The sequence below is a fragment of the Barbus barbus genome (assembly GCF_936440315.1).
Source record: "Barbus barbus genome assembly, chromosome: 3".
In the NCBI taxonomy this organism is placed as follows: domain Eukaryota; kingdom Metazoa; phylum Chordata; class Actinopteri; order Cypriniformes; family Cyprinidae; genus Barbus; species Barbus barbus.
The window spans coordinates 202,528-222,578 of record NC_136731.1 but is presented as its reverse complement, the minus strand read 5'-3'; the positions used below and the strand labels follow the sequence as shown (position 1 = coordinate 222,578).

The 20,051-nt window shown below is 37.2% G+C and overlaps 1 protein-coding gene across 1 annotated transcript; it reads left to right on the top strand.

The window, feature by feature from the left end:
- Positions 1–2,336: 2,336 nt before the first annotated feature.
- Positions 2,337–11,654, top strand: LOC306847192 (phthioceranic/hydroxyphthioceranic acid synthase-like; the record flags this gene model as incomplete). Its single annotated transcript, XM_079381005.1, has 6 exons — positions 2,337–2,394; positions 2,507–2,660; positions 3,494–3,654; positions 4,087–4,293; positions 5,809–5,990; positions 6,093–11,654. The coding sequence occupies 6 exons, from the start codon at positions 2,337–2,339 to the stop codon at positions 11,652–11,654; spliced, it is 6,324 nt and encodes a 2,107-aa protein (XP_079237131.1).
- Between the last annotated feature and the right edge of the window lie 8,397 nt (positions 11,655–20,051).

The following is a 20,051-nucleotide window of genomic DNA, read 5'->3' as shown; positions in this document are numbered from 1 at the left end:
ACAGAGGTTTTGCCTGTATAATGAATTGTTTTGAGTTTGTTTTGTAAGAAATCAGCATCCGATAGGAACCCCACCACCTCTCCAGTGCCATGCTATAACTTACCTTAGTTTTTATATTTTATATACAGTACTGTATGTGTGCCTCCTCAGCATTTACCATATTACCATTAATTCAGTTCCTGTATGTAAGGCTGGGACTGAGCGAGAGTGAAAATACAGGTAACCCATTAGTAATTAATAAAGGATTATTAGATAATTCTTCAAGAATTACTTAGAACCTGAAACAGTATTCTAAAGTGAAAACATAGGGAGCCCATTAGTAATTAATAAATAATTATCAAATAATTATGCAGGACTTATTTTGAACCTGCAAGAGTAGGCCTATTCTAAAGTGAAACTATAGCGAAACCTTTAGTAATTAATAAGGAATTAATTACTTATACGGGAGCTGGGCTCAGGGAAACTGCCGTTAACTAGGCATTAACACAACACAAAAACTACCTAAGACTAAAAAACAAATATGACCCAACAGCTTCATCCCAGTGTTTCAGAAAATAAATTAATTAATTAATTGATTAATTAACAAACCACCATTTTACAGAGTGTACTGTATCTGTAGTAAGTTGGATAGTTATGGCAAGACAGTGGAGTTGCGGTTCCTTTCTGAAGCAGATTTCCTACAGAACAAGGAAATTATTTACCATACAGGCAAAAACATGAGGGGTGAGAACCAGAAAGGCTTAAGTGACATTTCACTAACTGTACAGGAGGGCCAAAACAAACACTTACCATAGGTTGATCTGACTTTGTGCTCTGATTTCAATCGTTTATAATAAACATTTGTATTCTCATAGATGACAGTATACTTTTGCCAGTATATATATATATATATATAAAATATATCCATTTCACCCAAAATGTCACTTACGCCCTTCTGGTTCTCACCCCTCGTTATGTACAATTATAGTAATGAGTCCTTTTGGGTGTGCAGCAAACAAAATGCATATTTAATTTCCATTATAGGCTAATAATAGTAGTAGTGGACTGTAACAAAGTTGGTACTATAGTGTCCTTTTACTCAAGTAATTTTAAAAATTAATAGGCCTACTTATAATTTTACTGGAGTAATATTTTATTGGGTATCTGTACTTTTGCTCAAGTACTTGATTTGTGGGCCACAACCTGATTATTATAGTGACTATTTGCGTATAATTGTTCACTAGCAGTTATTTCATAGTTATATTTATTGAACCTTAACTAGTAGATAATTAATAGTAGTTCTTCAGGAGGTGTGACAGAATACATTAGTTATTGTGTAGCTAACTGTTACTTAACACAATCATACAATTGTATTAGTAGTTCACAGTAGTGCGCTAAGTGTTAATGAATCATTACCTGTTAGTTCTTCAGTAATTCCTTATTAGTTATGCAGTAAGTAAGAAACAGTATTCTAAAGTGTTACCTAAGTAAGACACTAATAATAATCAAAGTGATTTGTTTGCCTTTGAAGAAAAGTTTGTGTCAAAATCATTTTTGTCTATAAATCACAATAACACAATTTATACAACAGTTCTTTCTGGTTCTGGAATCTGATTGGCTGATAGGAGCGTGACATTGGAGTCCAACAGAGCTCCTCGTCCTCTTCACCGTTTGTATCACTCCTCTTGCCGAAGTTGCCGTATTTCTCACATGAGAATGTGCTTGCTTGGACTTCAAATATGCGGTTTATTAATAAAGATAAGGTCTATATAAAACTTTTCTTCAACATTTTCAGAGACGGGAGATCCATCGGTTCAGTGGCCGTTCAGAGCTCATTACACCCACAGAGAGCGCCTGACTCTGGGTGTGTGTTCACTGCTGTGTGTGTGCACTTTGGATAAATGCAGAGCACAAATTCAGAGTATGTGTCACCACTCTGGGCCGTATGCCACGTGACGTCACTCACATCGCACGTCTACTTGTGTGATATTGCTCAGTACGTCTAGAATTGTTCATTGGAAAATGTTATTTATGGTGTAAGTCTGTTCCAAAGAACAAATAAAGATTTTTTGTAGATAAGTCATCAAATTATCTCTTTGTTAATTATTGGCAAACTGTTACCTTTACTCCTCCTTTAGCTAAATATATACTGGGGATGCTTGGCCCCATCTGAAGAGTTTCAACAAGACAAGACTCATTATAAGTATCCAGGTAAGTTCATTTAATTTCACATTGTATTTTCACCCATTCTATGGTCAAAATGTTTTTCCTGATGAGGACTAATGCTTTTGAATAAATTCCATGTCATTATTGATTTATAGACCTTCAGATGTATTTGCACATACAACGTCTGATACATGATGGATGATGATGCAGAAATTGCTGTTGTTGGCATTGGATGCCATTTTCCTGGAGGTAATTGTGAACAGTTACAGTGTTTGTTTGTTCTTTATGTTTATATTTAGCCAAAAACATTTGTAATTTTCAGAAGTTTTATGTTCGTGTATTTTCCCATCTGTTTTTTAAGGTGAGGGACTTGAAAACTTCTGGAGAGTCCTCCTTCATGGAGAGAATTGTGCGGTTCAGATACCAAACGAAAGGTTTGATCTCTCTCATTGGTATGATCCAGATGAGAGTAAGGCTGGAAAAACATACACAGCAAAGGCAGCACTTATCGATGGGTAAGATTTCATTTCTTTTGCCCTGATTTTTCTGGATTTCTGACCCATGTGATTTGTGTAGATCTAAGTTTTTTTTTGGGGGGGGGGGGGGGGGGGGGGTCTTTTAGATTGTTTTCTAAAAGATCATGGACTGAATGGTCCTGAGAGAGTGTGTATATATATATATATATATATATATATATACTGTATATAATCTGCCTTCTCAATGTACCAAAGTGATCATTTCCAATTTTCTTCATTCGATAATAAATCATAAATTGGTTAGTTTTGACTGGCAGCGCTGCACTATATGTATCGGGTCACATCTGTTCTGCGCCTCCGTCAAATGGTTTTGAACAACATCATTGACCTGTTCAGGGCTTCAAGTGCAGGTCAGCTTCATCTGTGAATACACTAGATAGTTTTGTCTTTATTAATGTAGATGAGTATTAAACTGCTAGTATCTGTTAGGCTCCATTATTATCAGCATTCAGAATACTGTGCTGAAGGACATCAATATCGATTGTAAAGTTACATTCATTTATTTTATAGATCTTCACATGGATTTATTGTACAGGGAGGGAGGGAGCTAAAGACAGCAACACAAAAATGTTTGTTGAGCAGTAAATCAGTATATTAGAATGATTTCTGAAGATCATGTGACACTTTGTAGCTGTATTATTTTTAATATTACTATTATTTTTGAGTAAGTGTAAAAAATACAATGATGATAAAAACAATAAATGGAATGTTTTCTGGTTGTTTTTTAGAGCTATGGCCATGAAATAATCAGCACTTCATATGTAAACTTCCAAAGCAATAACCCTATCATTTGCTTTTTTTATTTTGTGTAGTCTGAATCAGTTTGACCACAAGTTCTTTGGAATCACTGATGCTGAATCGATCAATATGGACCCTCAGCAAAAACTTTTGCTGCAGTGCACCTACAGGGCACTAGAGGATGCTGGGTTACCGATGGAGAAGGCCAGTGGAACAAGAACAGGAGTATTTTTGGGTAATATAAGCTGAACAATTATATTGTCAGTTGTTTGCTACTTTTTAATGTCTGGGATAAAATATATGCATGTTTAGTTTTATAAAATCATTAATTCCATGCTAAGTCCACTTGGAGCAATCTGTGGTTAAGATGTTTTGCTAAATACTGGATGATTTTTGTCCTGCAAGGACAAAGCTTTCACTTTATTGAGACTGTAAGAAATTTTGGATAAAACTCATCTGCTAAATTACCAAGTTTCTGATATAAAATTGCATGTCTTTCTATCTATTTCCTAACCCACAAACTACAGCAATATTTTGTCACTTTTAACTGAATTTCAAAAAGTTTTTTTCCGTCTTTTCTAATACAATGATTAAATATTGATTTTCATTAAATAATCATTTCAGTATTCATATTGATATGAATGTTTTGTCTCCTATTTTAATTCAGGCCTAATGAACAAAGACTTTGAGCTGGCAAGTGTGAGAACTAGTCCAAAATACATTGACCACTCATATGGTACTGGTGTAGCTATGAGCATAGCTGCCAACCGCATCTCATACATATTCAACTTCACTGGCCCCTCACTGGCCATTGACTGTGCCTGCTCCTCATCCCTTGTTGCCCTTCACATCGCTTGTCAAGCCATTAAACAAGGTAGTCTTCTAAAATGTATATGTAACCCAGTGTCGAGTGTAACGCATCACAAGTAATGTGAGTTGTGTAATCAGTTTACTTTTTCCAATTAACCATTAAAGTAATGTCACTTTTTAAATGTACAAAATATAACACCTGTTACTTCATTTAATGACTGACACCTCTCCTGTCCCCATGTTGAGAGAAGTGCAGAGGCGTTGTGTGCGCAGTTTAATCATTATGCTTACTGTAGCATTAGACTAAATGTGAAAATTTACTTGGACGAGAAAAAAAAACAGATTCAGTATTCCTCAAAATGAATAAAAAGAGTGAAAAAACCCCTGTAAGAATTCATGTTAAATAGCAAAACTTTTTATATATGTATTTAATACAATTTTTATTAACCAATGTCTTTGCTGCTGACCATACTAATAATACTAAAAATGACATTAATTTTTAAAAATGATTTTTTTTTTTTTACTGAATTTGAATTTATTTATTAGGAATAACCCCTTGAGATATACCATCTCGTTTTCGAGGGGGTCCCACAATGTATCACAATCACAAAATAATAGCAAACAAACAAAACAAAACACAAACATTAATTGGAAGAAAAAAGAGAGAGAGAGAAAAAAAAGAGAAAGCACCACAACATTAAAAATAACTAGTAGCAATTTGCTGAAGAGTGTTGGAACTTCTCCTGCAAGAAAAACATAAATAACATCGCTTTCTATAAAAAGTAATTAAGTAATACAATCAGTTACTTGTTTAGGGAATAACAATATTTTAATGCATTACTTTTAAATGTAACTTTCCCCAACCCTGGTAAAACCTGTGGATAAGCATACTTGTACAGTTGAAGATTCTACACATGTAGTAAATATGTACTAATATACAGTACTGTACCAAAAATATTAGATGCTTCACAGATGATCATTTACATGTTTTGCTTTAATGTGTCAATAGGAATAATCAGTTTTACATTTCCAAACATTACTAATACTACAGTGAGATTTTTGTTAATATTTATACAACAGCTGGCGTGATCCACACAGGTCTCTGATTTCACTGTCACTAAATTACTCCAGGTTAACAAGAAGAGTCAGAAGCAGATGAGACTAAAGCCTAAATCCATGGTAGAACTGTGGAAACTACTTGAAAATGCTTGGAACAGCTTACCTGCAAACAACCCTTAAAATTGTGTACAGGTGTACCTGGGAAAAAAATATTTAGATTTGATTTAGCTCATTCTATAATAGTTTACAGTTCTTGAAGATTGCTTCCACAATTCTATTCAGAACTCTGGCTCTTTAAGTAATCTTAGACAGACTTGATGATGGTGAAAGCAGAACTCTGTGTGGATCATTCCATCAGTTGGAATATATATATATATATATATGTGTGTGTGTATAGGATATTGATTACTTATACCACCTTACATGTAATTTGTGTCCTACAACAATTCATTAACTAACCCAAGATTTCTGCATTATTCTAAGTTTTGGAATGTGTGATTTTCTGTGTTCCACTCAACAGGAGATTGTGAAATGGCCATGTGTGGGGGTGTGAGCTGTATATTGGAGCCAACCATTTTTGTGGGTCTTTCCAAGGCAAAAATGATCTCCTCAGATGGCACCAGTAAGCCTTTCAGCAGAAAAGCAAATGGATATGGCAGAGGTGAAGGCTGTGGGGTCATTCTATTAAAGCCTCTGAAAAAAGTAAACAACAAGTTTATCACTTATAAAAACATCACTATGAAGTCAATGTACCTAATAATAACTACTGCAAGAAACAGCAATATGTTGTTTGAATTTTGACAGGCTCTCAAAGACCATGATCACATTTGGGGCATCATCAGCAAAACTGCAGTAAATCAAGATGGCCACAGCGTTAGTCCAATCACCAAACCGTCCATGGTACAGCAGATGGAGCTACTTAAAAAAATCTACTCAACAGAGACTGACCTGACTAATGTCCAGTACATTGAGGCTCATGGGACTGGGACTCCAGTTGGAGATCCGATAGAGGCAGGTAGTATCTCAAACATAATTGCTAAAGCAAGACCTCATAAGTCAGGACCACTCATCATTGGTTCTGTTAAGAGCAATATTGGACACACAGAATCTGCAGCAGGTGTTGCAGGGCTTATAAAGGTTCTTTTGATGATAAAGCATGAAACTATTGTACCATCATTGTTCTACTCTGTGGAAAACTCCAGCATTGATGTTGAATCTCTCAATATGAAAATCCCCACAATAGCTGAAAAATGGATCAATGACAGCAAATCAGGGAGGTCTGCAGGAATCAATAACTTTGGCTTTGGTGGAACAAATGCACATGCAGTTGTCAGACAATATGTGCAGTCAAAAATACCCAAAGCTCAGCCAAACAAATCAAATCGGTATTTTGTCGTTTCTGCAGCTTCAGAAAAATCCATGAAAAATACCATTGAAGACACAGCAAAACAGATAAGTGCAGGGAAAATACCAGATCTACAATCTTTACTGTACACATCTGCATGTAGAAGAAGTCACTTGAAACACAAATACAGGAGAATATTTCAAACATCCTCACTGACAGATCTGCAAGAGAAACTCACTGCTGCTGTGGATAAAAAGCTCATACCATCAAAGACAGACTCCAAGCTAGTTTTTGTGTTTTGTGGCAATGGCGTTACATATCAGGGTATGTGCAAACAGCTCCTAAAACAGGAGCCAGTTTTCAGAGAGGAAATCATTAAGATTGAAACTCTGTTGCAAAGCCATAGAAGTTTGAATCTGATAGAGATGTTGGAAACGGAATCTGACATAAGTAAAGAATTATCTGATCCACAAATTGTCCAGCCTCTTCTGTTTGCTATTCAGATCGCTGTTGTCAAACTTCTAAAACACTGGGGCATCAGTCCTGATGCTGTTTTTGGGCATTCTATTGGAGAAGTCGCTGCAGCTCATTGTTCTGGTTTGTTGTCACTTGAAGATGCAGTGAAAGTCATCTACTGTCGCAGTTCTTTGCAAAGCACTGTGACAGGGGGGAAAATGCTGGTTGTCAGTAATATGGCTGTTTCTGAAATCCTAAAAATGCTTCCATCTTATTCAGGAAGGGTTTGTCTAGCTGCTTACAACAGCCCACAGTCTTGCACCCTCTCAGGAGATGCAGATGCTATTGACAGGTTTCATCAGAATTTGAGCAAGTCAGCCAGTGGAAAGGATCTGTTCCTCCGCATGTTGGATGTACCTGCAGCATACCATAGTCACAAGATGGATCCCATTGTGTCCAAAGTGAAAGAGAGTATAGGCTCTTTACAGGCACATGATTTGGAAACAGAGTTGTTCTCAACAGTTACTGGTGAAAGTTTCTGTTCATCAAATTTTCTTACTGGTGACTATTGGGCAAGAAATATTCGGGAGCCTGTTCAATTTGAACAAGCTTTGAAGTCTGCAGTTAAAAACAAACGGAATGTGATATTTGTTGAAATTGCCCCAAAAAGATCTTTGCAGCGCTACATCACTGAGACTCTGGGAAATGACTTCACTGTGATTCCCTCAGTGCAGCCTGATAAAGATCACGAGACAATGCTTGCTGTTGTTTCTAAACTGTTTGAGCTTGGGGTCAAAGTGGACTGGGAAGTGTTCTATAAAGGTTTTGAGACCAAACCAATTCCCTACCCTAGATACCAGTTTGATGATGTGAAGAGAGTTGTCTTTGCTTCACGTTTGCAGTTGATCGGTCCCACTGGCAACCATCCAGTAGTGACACAAATGGGTACAGACAGTTCAGTGTTCAGCTGTGACTTATCCTCTGAATCAGTGGCCTTCCTTCAAGACCACAGGCACAATGGAGTTGCCATCATTCCTGGGGCATTTTATGCAGAGTTGGGCTTAGCAGCTACCGTAGCATATGCAAAGCCTAAGGTCCCACTCAGTTCTCTGCAGCTCAGCATAACCTTCCAGAGTCCGTTCATTTTCACCAAGAATGCCCCTGACATAAAAGTACAGCTGGATCCATCAGACAACTTGGAAGACAATACATGTCATTTCAAAATACAGTCTACTTCTGCAGTCTATGCATTTGGCACAGTAGAAGTAAAACTAGGTAGAATGCCTGAAGAAGAGTTCATTTCATTGGACTGTATTTCCAAAAGATGCACATTCCATTTAACTACTGAAGAACTCTACAAACATCTAAGTCAAACAGGATTTGAGTATGGGTCAGTCTTCAGAAATAAGGCAGATGTTTATCATGGCAAAGAATTTAGAGAGGCTATATCTGTTGTCAGGATCCCAAAGGAATTACTGCATCAATTACATGACTATCACCTTCACCCTGTGGTCTTGGATTATGTCATGCAACTTATTCCTGGAACTATGGTGCATGAGCTTTCAGCAAGACCCCAATTTCCTGCACAAATAGGTAGCCTGACTGTATTTGAACCATTGCAAGAGGAGATGGTTGTATATCTGAGAGCAATACATGTGGGTGAAGATGATTTTGATATTTGTGGCTGCTTAGCCAACAAACAGGGTAGGGTCTTGGTTGAGCTCAGGCATGTGAAGATTAGAATGCTAGGAACCCATTCACATGTAGTTGAGGAGTACTTCTTCCACAATGAGCTCAAAGTCATCTCTGAAGATGCCACATCTAGAACATCAATTAAAGCATTGGTCTTTTCTGATAAGGTTGGAATTTCTAAAGCTTTGCAACAGCACTTGGACCCAGCCTCTAGATACGTGTCCTCTTCAAACAGTAACATACTGTTGGAATATGGAGTTGACGCTCTTTTGTCTAAACTGAGAGTTTCCAGTGTAAAGACAAACTTCCAGGATATTTTGTTCTTGTGGAGTGATGCAGACCTAACTTCTCTCAAATCAGAGAATGTCTTGGACAACATGGCAGGGTGTTGTGAGATTTTCCGAAAGATTGTTGGATATCTTAAAACGATTGATTTCCCAGGCAATATCAGAGTAATAACCTATAGATCCTCTGAGAGCATTGTGGACCACATCAACCCTGGGTTTGTGCTGTCAGGCATGACAAGAGCGTGTGCAGCTGAATTGCCAGAACTGTCCTTTCAGCTGATCGATGTGGGCTCTGTCACTTTTGAAGACATCAAAGCTTTATTTCAGGTCATTAGTTCTTACCCCTGTCACAAATATCCAGAGGTAGTAGTGAAGGAGGGTAAAATTCTCGCTCCTGAAATCACCCACACACCATTGCCAACCATGACAAGCAATTCAAGAAATGTCCACATGTTGCACAATGAAGTCTTCAGCTTACAAACATCTGATCCATATATCATGACAAATCTATCAGCTTCTCAAATGGATAATTCCATTGAACTGATTCCAGGAAAGAATATTAAGGTTCACCTTAGTAAAATCTGTGTTCATACATCAGATTACTTTCCAGTCAGCATGACTGACCTCAGTTATGGACAGACATTGTATTGGAACAAGCACACAGCTGAAAACCATAAGCTCTTGGCCCTTGACTTCAGTGGCACTGTCACAGCTGTGGGTAAAGATGTCAGCAAATTTAAAGTTGGTGATCACGTTGTGTCTTGTTACCCTGTGGCTGCCACCTCTAAAGTAGTTCTCCCAGCGGCTGTTTGCTGCAAAGCAAAAAGGCTTTCATTCCTGAATGAAATCCCTTGTGTCTCTTATATGGTCTTAGCTTGGGAAATCTTACATAAAGCTTTACCCAAGGTTAAACAGCAAAGGAAATTGGGTATTTTTTCCACTGTTCCTGACTCAGCGTTGATGACTGTCTTAATTGCTATTGCGCAGAGAACAGGTTGGGATGTCAGAGTGAGCACACAGGCAGATCAGCTGTCTTGTGATTTTAGTGAGGTCGTGGGAGCTGTACTTATTCCACCTTATAATGGAAAAACAGCTGAAATAGCTAGCAGTGTTAGAAGTATCAAAGACATTGTTCTTGTCTATGAAAACCAGACAGAAATTCCATTCAATACTACAACATTCAAAAATGCAAATGAGGAAGTCCACTTGCATGTCCTTTTCTTGTCCCAAATTATGCTGAAAGGGTCTCTGCAAACACAAATGCCACAAATCTACCATTGGATGAAATCTATGCATCTAGACAGAAAGTCCTTGTCTTTGGACACAACAGCTGTTCAAAGAGTGAAATCTCAAGACATCGATCTTATGTCTGTAAAAGAATCTGAATCATACTTCACATGCCAGATTCTACCCATGATCACCCTGAACAGTGATGACAAGGACCACCTGTCTGACATTCCAGTAATGCCGAAACGCAGTCTATTCCATAAAAATTCTGTCTATATTGTCACAGGTGGTCTAACGGGCTTGGGCTTTGAGACAGTAAAGTTCATTGCTCAGAAAGGAGGAGGGAATGTTGTCATTCTGTCTAGGAGTAGCCCAAACCCTCAGATGCAACAAGAGATAAGTAAGCTCAGTACCCAATATGGTTCTGTCATTAAGTCTCTGCCATGTGATGTTTCTGTATCTGAGCAAGTAGACCAGATAATTGTCAATATTGGAAAACTTTTTCCATCCAGTCCCATCAAAGGGGTATTTCACAGTGCGGTTGTCCTGCATGATGGGCTGATTGAACGTCTTGATAAATCTCTTTATGAGAAAGTTATGAGGCCAAAAGTGAATGGAGTGTTGAACCTTCACTGTGCTACCATACAATGCAGTCTGGATTACTTTGTGTGCTATTCTTCCATTTCTGCCTTCATTGGCAATGCCTCTCAAACAAATTATGCTGCAGCTAATACATTCATGGACACTTTCTGTCAGTACCGCAGAAACCTTGGGCTTTCTGGACAGTCCATTAATTGGGGGGCTTTGAATCTTGGTCTTCTGTTAAACAAAGGTCATTTCCAAAGATTTCTGGAGGCAAAGGGAATCATGCTTTTGGAGATTCCAGAAATCCATGAAAGTCTTGAGCAGTGCCTCCTGATTGACAAACCTCAACAGGTCGTATGCAAATTTAATTTCAAAAACACCTGGAATAACATTCTTAGTCAAAACAAATCACTGAATGTACGGTTGTTCAAAATAGCACAGGAAGCCAATAGTAAAGCTGGAGTGAACATGTCTAAAGATGAGAAATCCATGACATCCTCCTCACCACGTGATTATCTGAGGCTCACGATTGGTGAGACGACTGGTGCTGAGATGGATGAGCTTAATGATGATGTGCATCTTTTTGACTTGGGCATTGACTCAATGTTAGCCATGACCCTGCAAAATCTTATCTTCAATGATAGAGGTGTCAGTGTCCCTCTAGTGACTCTGCTGGACCCAAATAGCACACTGTCAACTCTCATCACAATCCTGGAGGAGAGCTGTGCAGATGAATATCAGAGTGAAAATGAGATCAAATCCACATACTTGTAATGGTGATTTGCGCTCAAGTAGTCTTTTTTCAGCCTTAAAATGAAGAAGCACACAAGAGAGGCTATTTAGGAAACATGCTAAATTACAAAATTGATTTTTAGTATACTTAGTATTTTGAACTACATTGCTTGTTTAAACAATGCATTTCACTTCAGTTAATATTGCTGAATAAGTTAATTGGTAGATTGTAAAAAGACATTAAATAAGTATGTCTACAGACATAGTTCCGGTAGGTTGAAATCTTGATTCTTGCTTAGTTTCTCAGAGATCTGGACGATTGACTAGGGGGAACTTTGTTGTTTTGGGTGGCATATACCTGGTAGTTCTAAAGTCATCCTCTTTGTTAACGGGCCAAACCAAGTACCTGCAGATTTATTTATTTATTTTGTGTGTGTGATGATGATATTACATATTACGTTCAACATGTTTTATTTGTTGCTGTCATTGTTGATATTAAAAAGCTTCATGTATCTGTTTTTTAATTCACCAAACCTGTATTCACACACACACACACACACACACACACAAATCTTCTATAATCTTTCACTAGTTCTTACATCCCTTGCTGTTGTAACTTTTACTATTCTGAACAATGTTTGAAACTTTGTATTGCTAGCACTTTTCATGTTATTTTTTGCTTAAAATTAATCACTTGTTTTGCTCATTTGTAAGTCACTTTGGATAAGTTTCAGCAAAATGAATCAATTTAAATGTACAATGTAAATGTTAAATGAGGAGCACATTCTGACATGCTTATTTGTTCTTTCTTGATCACAACATCTTTTTTTCTCACTAAAGCTATGATAACTTTTACATTTTTATTTGTGACAACAAATTGCATAAAATCTGTAGTATTAAATGTTATTTGATGAATATAATCTAAAGTGTCAGTGAGAGTTGTGGTATTTTCAAAAAACATTATGGTTTGTATGCTGAACAAAGTTTAAAATACTGTATAAAATGACAATAAATCAAGAAACTGTACATTAGGGTGTCAAACTCATTTTCACTGAGGACTAGAGCCCTGCACGGGCCTAAAATGTAGGCCCTAGCCCGGCCCTGGCCCGAGACGCTCAGGCCCTAGCCCGGCCCACGTCCGACAATGCAGGGCTCTACTGAGGACCACTTCAACATTATGGTTACCCTCAAAGGGCCGGTTGTAACTGTAAGACTGTTCAAAAGTCACCACTAAATAACTGTCTCTTTATTTTATTATTACTTAAGTTACAAATATTGTATATGCATTGTCTGCACAGATGTAAAATATGTTATTGCTCAGTGTTATTTTAACATAAGTCTATTTAATTTATCGGGTTAAGAAATCCACATTACTCCAGAAAGCAAAATAAATAAATGACAAATATCATCAAGCACAAGTCATTACATCAACTTTGTTTAAAAATGTTTTGTAACTTTTGAGAAGGGCACAACTATGGTACAACAAATAATTGTGAGATATGCCATTTAAAAAAAATGAGAACATGTAGGCCTATGAACAGCACGATTTTCTGTTTCTATTTGGCATATGATTTAAATGCAGAAATTGACTTTGGCCTGCATATGATATGCAATCAGTGCTTGAAGTGGAAAAAAGAAGTGGCGGTTTTCAACCCCACAAATAAATAAGTACAAACTAAAGTACTGAAAAATACTTTTTCATTTTCATAATTAACAATGAATGTTTATAGTGCTACAATAAATAAATAAACAATTGTTTGCGATTGTTCACGTCTTTGTATTGTGCTTTTCAAGATAACGCACTTTTGAAACAAATACAAAATACAAAATATGAGTAACTGTATTTCATTATAATTACATTTTAAATAGGTGGTAATCAAATTACAGTTACATCTGAAAGTATTTTAGATTACCAAAGTGATTCATTTTAATGTAGTTTCTTAATTTAATATTTATGTAAATTTACAGTTTGGGGATCTTAACCAAGAATGCAACTGATTCTCCGTTGAAAGAAAAAACTGCGTGCAGCCGGCTGTTCTTTTAGCAACTCGTAGTGAGAATGCATACGCTCATCACGACACATAAATGGACGACACAACAGAAAGTTACTGGATAAAAGTTTTCAATTTGATCATATTTTGAGTGTTGAATCATTACCTTTAATATTTCTAAGAATTCAATTGAAAAATGACACAGAATTCTCCTAGATTTCACACTTTGCATTCAGTTAACAGATCCATACGAATCATGCATGAAATAAAAGTTTATAAAGCCAAACGATAGCTTTGTGTGCTTTACAGATGAACTTGAAGTCTTTATTCATTTGAAATGTTCTAGAATAGATCATCTTGGTTCGGTAATGCAAATTCATGATTCGATTCGTGCATAGATGTTTCTTTTGAGTCAATATTTTAAATTAATCATTTCTTTTGTTTAACGAAAACAATGTGAACGGATCACATTAAACCGGATAGATCTGGGGTATGTTTCACAAAAGTATCGTTCGCGAACTGTGGTTGTTAAAAAATACCTATCAAAGTGTCCATCCGATGCCGGAGCCTTTTATCTGCATCACAAACGCATCTCTTAATGTTAAGTTGTCCATAAAACAAAAAAAGAGAAAAACTTAAAAAAAACCCGGAAAAACAAACGCGGGGACACACCGCTTAACTTTTTCTGTTGGTCGGGTCATTTGTCACAATACGGTGTAGATGAACACTTAAACAGTCTTTAATAGTAAAATTATATTTAATAGTAAAATCTGTCAGTGATAAGAAAAATAATCTTGTTTTAAGTGTATTTTACTTAGCCCACTGGCAGATAATTTTACCTGTTTTTAGCAATTAATTATGCCCCCCCCAACAGCAAACAAGACTAAACAAGACTGGAGCAGGGGAGGCGATCTCTCAAGGCGTCATGCCCATTCAAAGGATTTTGAATGCAGCTTCCAAAAGACAAAAAAATAGCAGATTAATATTTCCTATATTTAAAACAATCACACAGGCGTGATTAGAACGTTCAGTGCGTCTATCATCAGCTGCTAAAATCAAATCTGCGTTCGCTGGCTAGAGCTGAGCCAGAGTCACACTGCAAAAAATGCTTTTCTTACTTCATTTTTTTTGTCTTGTTTCCAGCCAAAATATCTAGAAATTCTTAAATCAAGAAGGATTTTCTAGACAAGTAAAAATTATTGTCTTGTTCTCAGAAAAAAACAAGTCAAAATTAAGTGAGTTTTTTTAACAAACCAAGCCGAGGTTGGTTTGTTTCTTCTCAATCGGTGAGTAACATTGGTTTTGCTTTGTTTCACAGAACTAATCGTTGCCATACGTATGTGTAGGGCAGAGCTATCAAAATAGGGGCGAGACCCTTTTGATGATTTCAAATATCAACATTGGCTACCAGAAATCGCTTACCCCACCTTTAAAGGTTTAGTTCACTCAAAAAAGTCTGTCATCATTTACACGACCTCATATTGTTCCAAACCTGTTTGAGTTTCTTTCTTCAGTTGAACACAAAAGAAGGTATTTTGAAGGATGTTGTAGCCATTGGCTTCTACAGCATGGAAAAAATACTACTGTCCAATTTTCAGTGCAATGCTTGGACTTTTGTGACTCAAATGTTATGTAACTTGTCAAATCTTTTTTACTGCTTGATTAATGATGGATTTTTGCCAGATAAAGTCATGTTTTGAGAGGTCATGTCCATGTTTGTATTGAAGGGACTCAATGTAATGTCACTGTGATGCATATGGCTTAACATGCTAGGCCAAGCAGCTCATCTTCAGTAGTGCTTGAACATGCTGACTTGACCACTGATGCTAGGCCAAGTACTAAGTTTTTCTGCCATGGTATTCATGTTTTGTTTTTTTAAAATCTGGCTCTTCTTATGTATCCATAGCTCTGATCGCAAAAATATACCCTTCGAATGAAAAAAAGTATTCATATTTTTTATGGTCAACCTTCGCTTCTTTTTCAAAACCTTATAGTTTTTTATGAAGTTTCCTCTTCTAGCTACTCCCTCCAACTTCTTGAGCCTGCACGGAGACTAAGAGCCTTTGAGTCAAAGTCCTCAACCAATCGACTTTTTGAGTAGGAGCCGTTTATTAATGTCTTGATAGTTTTATCTTACGTTGCTACTTATTTTTTGTAACTTTCATGTTACGCATGATGTGGATTTGACTGTACTCTGAAACTTTTCTAGTCTAAAATGTCCAATTCATGTCAAGTTCAAGTACAAAATCCACCAAGTGCATCTGAGTCCAAGCTCATTCATAATTGCAGTCCGAGTCCAAGTCCCCCAAATCTATTTGCTATGTCAGCTTCCTCTTTCACATGGGTTTAGAAGAGCTGAGCTATTTTGAAATGAACCCTCTTTTTCAAAATATTATTCTACTTTTAATCCTTAATAAGTTGGTGTTCTGAATGTTAGTTTACCTTTAATTACCGTAATACTTATTTTCTGTACAGGCCCTGTCTTGGATGAGGTGGCCATTTTAGGTAGTATTATCTGTAAACATGACTAGCAATATGCTATTTTAGCTAACAGCTTTAAACTTCTTTTCCATTATATTATAAATCCATTTTAATTTCTGATTAACAGAAAAGTGCCTTGTGTAATGTATTATTCGTATGTACTAGTCCAGGATTCGGCTTTTGCTTTCTTCAGTTACCATTCATTGTGTCATTTTTGTATTAAAGCCCTGCGCTGGACTGTTTTCTGTTTTCTGCTCCCACAAACATTCTAATATTGCATATAATTTTTGCACATCAGAGAGCCGCTATCAATATGCAGAGTATTTCAGTCTCTTTTGAATGAGCTCTCGCTGTTCACATATTTTGAGTATTGATATTTGGGATATGGTCATTGCGCTACTTTGGGGGTACTTTAACTCTCCTCAAACCCATCCATCCACCTTCTCCATCTCCAGCAGCTGGCACCCCACATTAAGAAACACAACACCCAGATGCGACAAGTAGTGTGTGCACAGAAGAGAGTCGCAATTGCACTGTTCCTAAATTTCCCTCCACAGTAGAAGAGGCACAAGAGGTTGTAGATGGCTTCTACAGTAAATGGGGGTTAAATAGTAAATAGACAGCCCCGATGGCCAACAAAGTGGATCTTACTACAACAGCAAAGGATATTATTCCATTGTAATGCAAGCATTAGTTGACCACAAGGGGATCTTTACAGATGTTTGCCTTGGCTGGGCCGGAAGCTTCCATGATTTTGCCAATGCAGGGCTTTTTAGAAAGACAGGCGGCGGCACACTTTTCCCCTGTCCCAGTAAAATCCATTGAGGGGGTTAACATTCCTCTACTGATTCTGACAGATCCTGCCTATCCCCTCCTTTACTGGACCCAAAAGCCCTACAACGGACAACTAACAGATGCTCAGAGACAATTCAACTTCTAACTGAGCCAAACCAGAATGACTGTTGAGATGTGATACGAGGCACAACGATATAAGTTTCCATCAAACATATAAACCCGTCCAGCTCACTGTACATTTGTTGATATAATCACTAAGAAGGTTTACATTTGAAAAACTCATTTTAAACACACTTTTATCACTTTTTGTAAACACCATAAACAGGAGAGTAGAAAAACATGCTTACCCGCAGCAGTGTCAGCCATTTTCTGCTGAACTACGGTAGGCGCGCAAGAACAAAATAATGAATGTCTGCAATGTATTAACCACCAGGGGGCACTAATACACCATATGATTTAAGTTACCCTCTAATTTCATGTAATTCAACACCATGAATATCATTAGAATTAATGTTCTTTTTAACTCCGTTACATAGTCTTATTGAACCAAGACTCAAACAATTATAGAATCGTGCATACCAAAGAGGAAATTTAGACGCTAAATCTACATGGAAATCTAAATCTATTTATGGCATTTTTTTTTAAAACACCCTCGATGTACATTTCTCACAAGTGCATACTACTTTCCATAGTACTGTAGCTTTGTAGGAAGATTTCTCCAGGTGTCTCTGATGGTGAGATCAAGGCTGCGTTCCAATGGGTTTAGACACATACTCGTAGATGTCCCTAAGGACCTCCCCAGGGGGATTCTGAAGTGCCTTCCACTTCGTCAAGTGGATGAGGAAGTTTATATGGACAGACCCCTTGATTTCGACAGAGGGAGCGAGTCGTTTTTCTTCTTAATTTTGTTTTGAGTGATTAATCCTTTTAAACGTTTCAGGAGAAAGGTGATGCATGTGTTTTAACTTTCATCCAAAACGCTGATGAACGTCTCCTTCGTCTGACACACTATCTCAGTTCCTGGAGTCTTTAGTAATGTGCCAGCAAGTACTCCACTGCTATAACCAATACCGACGTCAGCTGACTTTGAGATTTTGTTGTTTTTAGGTTGTGTAATCAAAATGCAACATTAAGTCAACGTCGACGTCAACCCGATTTTCATGTTCAACCAAAATGCAACGTCTGTCCGACGTCATGTCCAACGTCAACCTGACTTTCAATAGACGTCTGGTGCCTGCTGGGACATAACACACTGCATGAAAGGAAATATTAGAAATGGCATAATAGGGGTATTTTAAATTTTATTTTAATGTGATGTAATGTAATGGGGTGGTGATGGCGCAGTGGATAAGACACATGCCTTTGGTGTGAGAGACCCGGGTTGAATCCACTGTGAGACACCAATGTGTCCCTGAGCAAGACACTTAACCCCTAGTTGCTCCAGAGGCGTGCGACCTCTGACATATATAGCAATTGTAAGTCGCTTTGAATAAAAGCGTCAGCTAAATGAATAAATGTAAATGTGTGATGACCCCAAAAAAGACAGGAAAATACCGCTATAACCAGTAGATGGCAGCAGAGGAGCACTTATTGGCTCATTAGTCATTTCCACCTCTCCCTAACATATTTCTTGTCTTTTTTTTCTAGTGATTTATTTTATTTGAATGGCTTACAATGTTTTTATATTTAATTATATAATCAAGCATAAATTATATTTTCCTTTTTGACTATAAAGTGCAACGCTCCCTCAAATTTCTGCTTAACTCACAAGGTGACCTTATTCCAGTCTAACCGGAGCTGAAGGCCTGAGGGTGCATGAGCCGTCCAAGCTCACGATTACTATCTGCTGAAACCCCACACGTTCTGCTTGTGACATTAAATGTTCGAGCTGTACGTGAGTGCAAACAGACTTTACATAATCGTAATAGTTTTTATACTGTACAAACTATGTTCTATCCCCCACACCAACCATATCCCGTATACAAAACGTCCTGCATTTTTAGATATTCACAAAAAAAAAAAAAAAGGAAGAAAACAACAACAACATTTGGTGTTTTTAAGTCATTTGAATAGGTTGTTTGCAATCACGTGATTCTGATGACGGGCGAAATGCAGCTGGAGGGCAGGAAGTGATGTTTCTCCATAGGAATCAGTAGCAGAAACTCAAAATGCCTGTGTTTTGCGTTGTTTATGCATGCTCAAATCAGTCAAACCAAGAAAACACAAAGAGCTTTTATAGTGTACGAAAATGTGTTGTTCATAAGGGAGGAAAAAGTGGCTTGTAAACCTGCGTCTGTGGTCGGGAGGAGCCGATCAGATAATGTTGCTGTCTATGGAGGGTCAGAGAGCTCTCAGATTTCATCAAAAATATCTTAATTTGTGTTCTGAAGATGAATTTATGGGTTTGGAACGACATGGGGGTGAGTAATTAATGACAGAATTTTCATGTTCGGGTGAACTATCACTTTAAACACCGTTTTTCTAACGAACCTTAGGTTGTCAAATGAAATAGTAATGTAAATGAACAAATTCAATTCAAGCTCTAAAACATTCAGCTTATATTCAGCCCTGAAAACCCTGCTGATAAACAACCCTGGAAGTTATGATGTGAAAAAGTACTACAGGGTTTTAAATGGGCACATACTTGATTGAATAAACACTTCCCCGATCTTTCACACCTTTATTGTCATTTATGAACATTAAATATAAAGTCCGCTTTGTTTAAATATGAACATGTATGTATGTGACATACAATAACAAAACGTTTTACTGCATTTAGAAAAAGGGAGCCTGATCAGGTACAGAAGGCAGCTGTCACCATCTTTGCTGTTAAGGAGGAAGAGGGAACATTGTCTTGAAACCCATTGGATGTTTTGTTTGTATTTGAAGATGATGACTGCCAAGTCTTGGGTCAGTGCACCGGTCCTTTTTTTGGAACCAAAGTATTCCCGTAGTTACAGTATACTAACTACTTAAAGTTTGTATATAAGTGCTGTTAATCTTGAGGAAAGCAGTGTTTTTGTTTTGTTTTTTACAGAAAAACTATTACAAAATAATTAAGTTATTCATTATTAGTATTATTATTATATTTAACATTTAAAATGGATTTTGTTAAACATTTCCTGGTTTGTGTGGTCGTGACTTATTTGGTGGAAGGTCTGATAAGATAGCT